Genomic DNA, 10,829 nt, shown 5'->3' on the forward strand with positions numbered 1-10,829 from the left:
AGTTTTCAGAAAAAGATAGAGCGTCAAAAATATGTTTGGTAGGTTTTAGCAGACATCACGAAAAATGGTCGATTAAAAAATTTAACCATAAAATACCATAGGATGGGAAAAATGCCCATCAAATTCCAACCCTTGTTATGTGAGTCTCAAGTTTATAGTACACGTATCACTTTTCCCACTTGGGAGAAGTGGATCAATCATTAGTGTTAACTGTTACATGATAACTTGTTGAGGTGACAACCTTTGAGATGAGCCAAGCCTCGGACAAGGCGAAGACCCACACATTTATTCTTTGAGGAGCTACGTAAGGTGCGGGAGCAAGATCTTTCTTAATGGATTGGGAGGTAAGAAGCTATGAAACATTATGAGGGAGGTTATAAGAATCTCCCAAGAGGGTTATAAGGTTCCTAAAAATTCATGTCTTAGGTCTTCGAAATAAGCCTCAATGCGGGAAATGAGTTGGTCACATGTCCGACATGCGGGGTCATGTTGCATGTGCACTTGGATAAGACACGTTGAAAGTTCATGTTCACTTGTCTTAAGGAAGGGAACATGGTCCTATGATGCACTTGGCTCATGGTAAAAATGGAGCGGGTCATATGTTTCAAGGTTTGGGTTACAACGTTGAAGGAAACACTTTACTATAAGGTTGAATTGGGTATCCCTGGACCAACTAAAGAATGCAATAAAGTGGCGAATGAACCGAATCAATATTCGTGAGTTAATAAAATGCGCTCTTTGGCATCTATTAATGATTGTGACCTCCAGGAGAAAAAGAAGAATGAATTAGCTTTCGCAAAATTGATTAAAATGAAGAAGCATTTCTTTCTTTCTTCTTTCTCCACTCCCATGTGACCAGCCACTAGGTCCCCGCATTCATTCACTCAGGATTTAAAGTGTGATAGAGATTTATTGGATATTGGCTGCCATGGGGGTCCTTTCTAGCTGACCAACTAACCTCCCATAGTGGCTACATATATCAACTTCATTGTATGTATTTTTAAAATCGACAACAGTTCAAACTTCACTAAAAGGAACATGCAACTGAGTCCATGAAGCAGAAAACACAGCCAGTATGTGTGGGAAGGGAAGAGAGGGCCCTGCATTGCCCAAATCAGAGCTCAGCAGGGATATATATGGATTCACAATTCATCCTCAGCACTTGTATAGATACAGAGAGTACATGGAAATTTATGAGGAAGAGGAAGAGGAGAGGTCAGAAAGATGGAAGAATTTCTTAGAGACTTGCATTAATTCTACCCAAGAACCTCCCTCAGATATGGTAGCAAGTGAACAACATGGCAAGGCATTTAATAAAGTTCGAAGCTAGTCCCAAATAAGGCCTTCTCTTGTAGCTTTAGAATGACGCTTGAGTTTTGAAAAGAGTAGAACAAAAACCTTGACAACACATAAGGATGTCGACCATGAGATCAATGATCGTTCATCCGTTAAACTTGACAGTCCAAACAGATCCAAATCTGGTATTTCAGAAGATGATTCAGATGAAGAATTTTATGATGTGGAGTAGTCAGATTCTATCTTTGATGCATTCTCAGTTAATAGTTCAAATAGTGATTCTGCTACGAATTCATTCAGACCTGGAAGAGACTCATATACTTGGAGAGAAGAATTGGAATGCCTGGTACAAGAAGGTGTTCCCGTGGCTGTGATAGGAGATCTTTGGCAATCTTTTGTGGGAGCAAAAGCTCGACGTAGAGAAGATGGAAATTATAGTGCATTGCTTGAACAAGGAAGAGATTTAAAGGAGGAGAGCAATGGGATTCCCAACAATGCCAAGAACTGTAGTCTTCCTAAAACAATCATGATCGATAAATGGACCAACCAGATAGAGAAGGATTTTCCTCGAACATTTCCAGGTCATCCAGCACTGGGTGAAGATGGCCAAAATGCCTTGCGGCGACTGCTCTCTACATATGCATGCCACAATCCATCTATTGGATATTGTCAGGCAATGAATTTCTTTGTTGGGTTGTTGTTGTTGCGGAATCGATATATTCATATTTGCATGTCAGCAGTCTAATGACAAAACAAGAAACAGGAGATATGTTCCTTGTGTTCTTGCCAAAATTAGAATTGGCTTTCTTCCAAATTGAAAGTATCATTGGATTAGTCTATTTTGTTGGTACTAACAATTTTGTAATTGCAATAGATGGGTGGGATTTTTCACCCGTTCAGGTTGGTTGGTGAGCCTAGTGATAGAAGACTATCCAGCTCAGTAGTGATGAAGTGGCTGGGCGAGAAAGATACCTAGGTGAGCTGCCAATTGTCTCTGTCATCTAATTACCATTTTATGTATCGGGGTCTGATGAATCCACTTCCTCCCCCTCTTGCTTGTTGCAGGGCACTTCCACCTCTCTCTATCCACCTTGATTTACTGGTGCTTCTTTCTCACTCTATCAGTGATTTCCTTTCACTCTGGGTAATATTTTAGTATTTGGTTGGGCCGCTCAGCCTTGACTCAACTTCCCAGTCGCACTCTCTACCACTTCCATACTCCCTGCATCCAGCATGGATTGGCATATTGGGATTGATGAGGCTAGGTCCAAATATGGGTCAATTTTTTGTGCAATAAATAACTTTCAGGGCCTAGCACCTGAGCTAAAAGAGTTGTTTGTTATATGACACATCCGTTGATCTTGATGTGTGTTTCTAGAGTCAACTTTCTACATAAGAAAAGATGAAAAATGCAGATTCAATGTGGGCATACCTTGGCATAGCCTTCTGCGATCTAGGTGAGAGGAATCATGATTTTTTCGTCAATCAGGTTCAGCCAAATATGTAGGAAACAACTTGGAGGCAGTGGGAACGATGGTATTTCCTCCCAGAGAAATAGCCAAAGCGATCCAAGAACTCTTAGCCAACACTATAATTACTTGATTCACTAGAATCCTCGTCTTCAATATTGATAGCATGCTAGGTAAGATCATCCTGGATATTAAGAAGCATTTGATAAGAATGGCAAAAGGCTTGCCAATGAACTGAGGGAACTTGGGCATCATTTAGGGGGTGTGCTCTCAGGCCTTTGCGAGGGTAATAATGAACTCCATGACAAGATTTTGAGTTCCCTCTTCTGGAGTCTCCACCTCAGCGATCTGTAGCATGCTTCCTCCCACTTTAACGATCTGCCAGTGGAGGAACGGTGGCTCAATGCCCACCAACTCGATAAACATCTGGAAAGCCTCTTGGGTCATGGCCTCCTTGTTCCCTATTGAATTCCTGAGAGTCATGGGAGGGATTAGGTCATAGCTGAATCTCTCACGGTCTTGCGGTGTCTTGATCATCTAGAAGAAGTTGGTCATGGTCACGAGGGCAGCGATTCGAAGTTGGTCATGGTCGCTAGGGCATTGCCAATGGTGGCCATATGTATGTCCCATACCATGTGATTTTCTACCTCATGAGAATCACAGCCATAGCCCAGATTTCGACAAGAAAATGCGATTGATGGACATGAATGAGCTTCATCCAGGTGCTTCTCCTGGACATGAACGAGCTTCATCTAGGTACTTCTCCTTGCAGATGTTGAACAACACTTCGGCATGGCCTCTCTGCTCATTGTCTGGGCTCATGAGGTGCATTATCAACACTGAACATAGAAGAAGAGGGTTTTTATAAATGTCTCCTCCAGGCTTAAATCTATATGTTAAGTTCCCACTTAAATCTATTTAACTTTTTAATCCAACCACTTTAATTTTCATGAAATCTATATGTTAAGTTCCCGCTTAAATCTATTTAACTTTTTAATCCAACCGCTTTAATTTTCATTTTCTTTGTTTTGGGTTGGTTTTGGTTTTGTTTTCATTTTCTTGGTTTTAGTTTGGTTTTGGTTTTTTGGGTTGGTTTTGGTTTTTTTGGGTCGATTGTGTAAGCCCTAAAAATTTTCTCCATTCCACATCAAATGGGTTGGAGGGTGGGTCTAGGGAAAGTGGTAAAATTGGACTATTATTTTTAATTTAAATTAAGATTTTTCATACACTATTAATTAAAGTAAGATTAAAGTGAGTGGAGATTATAGTATTGAACTAATAATTTTTAATTAAAATTTATAAATAAGATAAATAAAAGTAAATTATTTAAAATAATTAGTGGTAATTTATGTTCATGGGCATAGAATAAATTTTATGACATGGTGTATTGTTAAAACACTTAGTGGTGTTAAGGTCACTAATTAGAAATTATGTAGGCAAAAATCTAGTCATGTTAAGGGTTATTGTGGCCCAACTCAGGTGTGATCCCCTCATGATTTTAATGGTTTAGATGCCCCTAGGTCTTGATTAATCAGGCCAAAAGTTAAGTGTGTAGTCATCTCAAGACTCACACAACTTAGCAAACCAAAAAATATTAGTGGTGATTTATAAAGAAATCAATTTCACTTTTTTAGATATCTTTGGATTTTCAATAGTTAATCCACCTTTTTATTTTAAAAAATAAAAATATTCAATCAATTAAAAATCATTCTTGATTATGTTTTCAACTTAAAAGTATTTTTAATTTTTATATTGCAAATTTTGTTTAATTGTCAAGCATTTAAATGGTATTGCCAATTGTGTTCAGTGTTCAAGTTAACGTAGTAGAATGAAAAATGATTGACCTCTTAGGAGCACAAGAGGCCATGATTATGTGAAATATATGATAAACAATGTTATTAGAATATGTGAAAAAAGATAAAATAATATGCAGACAAATCAAAAGGGGTTAGGCTTCCTTACTCACGTACAATGTCATAATCCTCCTATAAAGGATAACAAAGGTATTTACATATCCACACATACATATAACAAAAGGAAATGAGCAAAATGAGGGAAAATATAAATATAACTAGGATATAAAAGATGCCTTTGGTCTTTGGTAAAAGGATATCAATCTCACACCTCACAAACACGGTTGAAGCCTTCCTTTGAGGTGATAATTTAAGGAGAGGGTCAAACAAAGTGCGAAGAAAGTATGCTTCTCAACACTCAGATAAGCATGTGAGTGCAACATGTCACAATAGGCTTGAATATTATTCTTAGACTACTTACAAGCTTTGAAAATAGAATGCAACTTGTTGGCATAGGTTGGGTATCTATGAAACCCATCATAGAGTGTCTTGCTATGATAAACCATCAAATATCCATGGTGTGTGGACACTACATAAACAACATGAATGATTGGCTCATAGGGTCCCTTTTTTGTAGCCATTCATCAATGAAAGCTACTTCCCCCATGGGATAGAAGTAAAAACTAATAGTTTCAAATGTAGGAATAATGGCGTCATAGATAATATTGTTTCCATAAAGAAGAGAACCAAAAATAGGCTCATGAACATCATCAATATCTACGGGAGATGTTGCAATGAAAGAAATAATAAATACAAAATTTGTGGTCAATAGGATAGGGACATCCTCTTAACTCCTTTCCCTGAGTAAACAAAAGTTTTATCAGCTGCCAAAAAATCTAGTCGTGCATTGTTTACCATGGTTCACCACTTGAAACCATCTCTTGCCATATATAGGCAACCCATTCACCCTCGCAATAATGGCTTCTTAAACAGGAATGTGTTCCCCCAAAGCTAAGGAATTACAAAAGGACCTTTCAAACTCCATGGAAACCTTGTCATCGAATCCTTGAATTTTTTAGAAGTAAACCAGCTAGTCAGCCTTTCAAAAAATCTGCATGGCTTCGAGATGACTATGGAGGCACTAGAAGCCGATGAGTCTCATGCATTTTCAGTAGGAAAATGTGGTGGTTCATTTGGCACAACATAAGGGGAGGGGGTTTATTGGGGTTCCAGTTGGTGAACGGTCATGTTCCAATAAGGGACGGTGACCAGATATTCAAATTGAATCCCCAAAGCACCAACATCAGGTATCAAGCTAGAAACCTTGCCCTGCATCAATTATTGTTGTGGCTTGTGGAAGGACAATTTAGGGAGTTGAGCAACACCAATTCGTGGCAACACTTAGAGAAGAGGATCATGGTAGCCAGAATCCTGAAGAAGCCATCCATTATTGTTGTGGCTTGTGGAAGGACAATTTGGGGATTTGAGCAACACAAATTCACGACGACACTTGGAGAAGAGGCTCATGTAAGCCAAAATTCTAAAGAAGCCACAATTGTTGGTACAGTGCATAAGCCTTCACGTACCTATTGCCCACTCTGTATTGATTATTTCCACAAGACTTGGCAAACTCTGCATTGATTCTTGTGAATACGATCAAGCCACTTGTTGAGTATGCCACTTATATCAAGACACTATTGAGATTCAAGACACTTATTGAGGATGATGAATCTCAACAATGTCCTAAGGAAAGACCTCTTAATAGAACACTTATCAATGTAAACATACTGTTTTATCAAGTTGAACAACTATAACCCATGAATCCAATGCCTTAATAGTGATTTCCTGCATCAGTTTCTTGTTGTTACCAAGACTTAAGAATATCTAAGAGAATACCCTAGAAATTACAAAAAGACAAATGATCAAAGTCGAAGAAGAATAAGTTAACACCATGCTGACATTAACCATCAAAGTTAGAGAAGAATAATCTACCACCATGATGTCATTAACCATCGAGTATCAATGCATAAATAAGCAAGCACACACCTTGTTACTCTTGTCCACAACTGGGCCCATTGCAGATGTAATGTTTCCAATAGTAGTTAGAGTTGTAGTAACCAAGTTTTTGTTTGTGTCAAATAAGTGAGCTCTCAATGCTCAAAATAGATCCATTGTCATAAATAGTGATGCAACAAATAACATTAAATTATGACAATATATTTTTGCAATCCCACTGTACCAATATTGGATTGTCTATCTTAGACTAATTCACCTACTTTTATGGTCATTTGTTGATCATTAACAAAATTATTTTCATTCTATTAACATGCAGGATAAAAGACATGATATATTGCAAGAAATATTGAAATTTAACTATAAAATTACAAAAGTTGAACCAATTTGTAGGACTTTTAAGCCCACAAATTAAAGTGGATCTCCTACCTTTTCCTGTAGGTTGAATGTGTTTATTTTCTTATTCAAGAATTTTGTTAACAAACTCTATTGATTCAAGTCGTACCTAATAAACTAATAAAATATATCTTTAGATTGTCTCTTTTTAAATTTGAAGGAACTCGTGAAATTTTCCACATGATTATAGAAAATGTTTTCCACACCTTCCAATCAAAACTGCCTAAATTTTTCATTAAATTTGGTGTAATATTTCCACTTATATCTTTGCATGGAAAAAATTTAGAACCAGATCCACTTAAAACTAAAGAAAAATCTAAACATTTTATGGTCTTCTTGGGAGTTTCCACTGAACCTGTTGAAAGTAACATTGAAAAGACGAAAAAATGAACACCACTTTTTAAAAATCAACAGGTTAGAATCAACTAGAGTAAATATTATAAGCTAGAATCAACCCACCTCAAATAGATTTTTCTCATACTTTGTATCAAGGGTACTTATGAGTGTTGGGTTTACATCTACTAGAAATCCCTTAATATCTGTCAATGCAAAGATTTGTTTTTTGTGAAATATCTAAACTTATCTTTTAACACAAGATGATGACACACCTTCTCAAAATAAAAATCTCATGAACACAGTACCTGGACCAACAAACACATGTAAAATTCCAATAAGCTTGATCATTGAATTTTTTGTAGCTGCAGTACTAGATTGCAATCCAACATCCTTACAAAAATCAATTACATCCTGACATTCATAATACAGTAACAAATGTCAAACTCTTTAGACAAAAGGGCTCAAACGCAGGTTGTTTACACAAACACAAATATATCATAAACTAAAGCATACAAATAACAAGCCATAAAAATATGTTCCAAAAAACTGAATCACCTTAAGTTTTATGTGTGAAACTCCAAAATCATCCACTATAGTAACCATCCAAAGTAGATCTTCTCTCAGGAGTCATAACAAGAAACAACAACATAAAATAGCATATGAAATACTAGTGGGAAAGTCCATGAATGAATTTGACAAAAACATGCCATGGCCTTCAACTCTAATGCAAATGTCATGGGATCATAATGATAAGCTCTTATTTTAGAAACTAGATCATTGAAAGACTCTAGAACTACCATTCCCTTTGGTAGTGTTTTATTGTTTTCTTGAAGGAGGACACCAAAAATATCTTTGGCCATTCTCTGCACCATACATGTGCCATCTTCAAATGCCAATGAATTGAGAATTTGAATCAGTAGCAGAAGCCATTACATAATGGGCAAACATATTCAATTATTCCCTTCTACATAACCATAACTATAATGTGAAAACAATATCACATGAGTTTGACTCACCAACAACTCTGTATGTACATTAGGAGAATCAAATGCGAGACTCAACCCAACAACTCAGTTGAGCACAAACTTCATCAATAACTCAGCCTGTTAAAAGGTCAAGAAATAGACACTCAAGAAAAGTAGGTAACCTAAATTAAGCAAAAACCAGGTAACTTATTGATCGAAACCCAATATGATTTTGGGAAGGAGTTTTGACGGAATTTGAATTGTTATATCGTTAGCTAGGAGAGAAACTTCAATAGTTATAATGTCATGTTTTCATGTATGACATGACATTAAATTCCTAGGGTTATATTGAAAGATAAAAAACTGAAAGCCAGTGAAGCCAGTGAAGCCAGTGAAGCTAACTATACTAAACCCTAAGCTCGAAGGATGAACAAACACAAGGAACCACTCTAGAATCTAAATCCCAACTAACAGGAATACAAGTCAAGCCAAAGCTAGTAACAGGAATACAAATAAGAGAACCACATTAGGCATAAGATTTCAAACATAATAGTCATGTATTTATGAACTGGAGACCTATGTTTTTCCTTAATGATCAATGAATGGAAGAGGTGGCTTGAGGCTTGAATTACAGGTGAAGTATTTTCCCTCCTTGGTCCCAATTTCCCTAAAAAATCTGCATAAAAATAACCCAAATACAAATAATTGTTTGTTACACAACTAACACCAAATAATCTTAACTAAACATTCTTCTCCTCAAAGTTTACTGAACATTCCACATCGAGCCTATGAAAAGAGGATGTGCACATCCAAAATAAACCCAAAAATTAAAAGAATCTTAAATCAATTTTCGCGGGAATGAATCGAAACCCATATGTTCTATGTTCTTACGAAGCGAAGTGTAGTCCTCAAAATCATCCAGAGTAATCATCGTAGTGAAAATGAATAAAAAAAGGCAAGAAGAATGCCAAAAGCAACACGACGTAAAAGAGGTCTTGTAGGATAGATAGCGTACAACAAATTTCACCTTCATAAAATCCATCATTGGTGGTAGAAATTGTGATTGGAGACATGTCAGGAGATGCGTGAACTTGCATTGTGAGATTTATTATTCCAGGACATAGTCCTACCTAGTTAGGACCTTTTTAAAGCAATCTGTTGGGTTTTATAATTTATTGAACACTAGTCAAAATCCATAGAATATGTGTGTAAGGCAACCATAATAGATCCATTCAGAAGAGAGGTTTGGTTAATGATGAGAACCAAATAATAATAAAAAACCCCATCGCGAGTCAAAATCCATGGAATCTATGGGTAAGGTAGCCGCAATAGATCCATTCAAAATAGAGGTTTGGTTAATGATAAGAGTCAAATAAAAACAAAAACCCCATCGCTATTTTTGGACACTTATGTTTATGTATCTAAAGTCACCATCAGAGTATATTTCCCTAATTATCTAAAGGTTTTTGACCTAGTGATATTTTAGTCGTAAGCCAGAAATTAAAAGAAATTATCATAAATTTAAAATAAAAATAAATTTAGACTTCATTACCATGTATCTTTTAACTCCGTCAAAATTAATAAATAAGACTTTATTCCCACCATCTTTTAACTCTGTCAAACTTAGTAAATAAAACTTCATTCCAGCCAAAAATGCAAGGTAGAGTGGAATTTGTTTTGTGGGAAATAAGGGCACAATAACATTGATGTGTAGCATCTACTTAAATCACCAAGTATATACCTAAGCCATCAACATGACATCACTTCTTTGAGTAAAATTATGAAATACCATGGAACAACTCAAATTAGAATTTATAGCCAAAGGATCAAGACTTAGAATAGAGTGCTTAAATGATCACAATAAAAATAATACACATTGGAAATATCATATACACATGGATCATACATACTAAGCTAAATGTGGTAGCTAAATAAACCTCTTCTTACACGTAGTGTCCTAGATGGCCAAGGCGAGGTGTCATAAAACCTCTTCCATAATTTTTTCCAATAAGAAAAAAACATCATTTTTGTGTTAATATTAGTGCAAAGGTGTAATTTACATAACCTAACATATACTAAATTTGCTTCACATTTATAACACGATATTCTAATATGTGCAACATCTAATGTTCGAGAAATATAAAAATTCCCCATAGGATTGTGGGGTGAGGAATTGCCTTGTGATGCTTGTCCAAGTTGAGTATTTTGCAACATCGGGCATTAATTAAGCCTTTGAGCAGGGACCTGTGAACCTAGAGACAAATGAAAAGCCAAATGTTGTTCCAATGAGGATTAGTGAGTGAAGCAATTATTGTGCCTTTCTTATGTTGTAGTTAACATTAGAAGTCAAGTTAGGCATGAATAATTGAATTGTTTTTATACAGAATTTTATACAGAAGCATCCATAACTACTCAAGCGTTATTGTTATGTCCATGTTATGTCCCTATAATACTAGTGTATCCCCCTTATTGTTATTGTTAGTGTAGCTCCCTAATGTTATTGTTGTGCCCATGCATCCCCCATGTTGTTATTGTTGTTCCCTTAAATTATTATTGTACAG

The 10,829-nt window shown here is 36.2% G+C and overlaps 1 protein-coding gene across 1 annotated transcript; it reads left to right on the forward strand.

Annotated features, from left to right (window-relative positions):
• Positions 1-1,075: 1,075 nt before the first annotated feature.
• Positions 1,076-2,041, forward strand: LOC149235594 (uncharacterized). Its single transcript, XM_089368601.1, has 2 exons — positions 1,076-1,215; positions 1,597-2,041. Exons 1-2 carry the CDS (start codon positions 1,076-1,078, stop codon positions 2,039-2,041), a joined length of 585 nt encoding a protein of 194 aa, XP_089224727.1.
• Positions 2,042-10,829: the final 8,788 nt, after the last annotated feature.

Source organism: Pinus tabuliformis, chromosome 8 (genome assembly GCF_031772625.1).
Source record: "Pinus tabuliformis cultivar Carrire ecotype Pingquan chromosome 8, CPIR1, whole genome shotgun sequence".
In the NCBI taxonomy this organism is placed as follows: Eukaryota; Viridiplantae; Streptophyta; class Pinopsida; order Pinales; family Pinaceae; genus Pinus; species Pinus tabuliformis.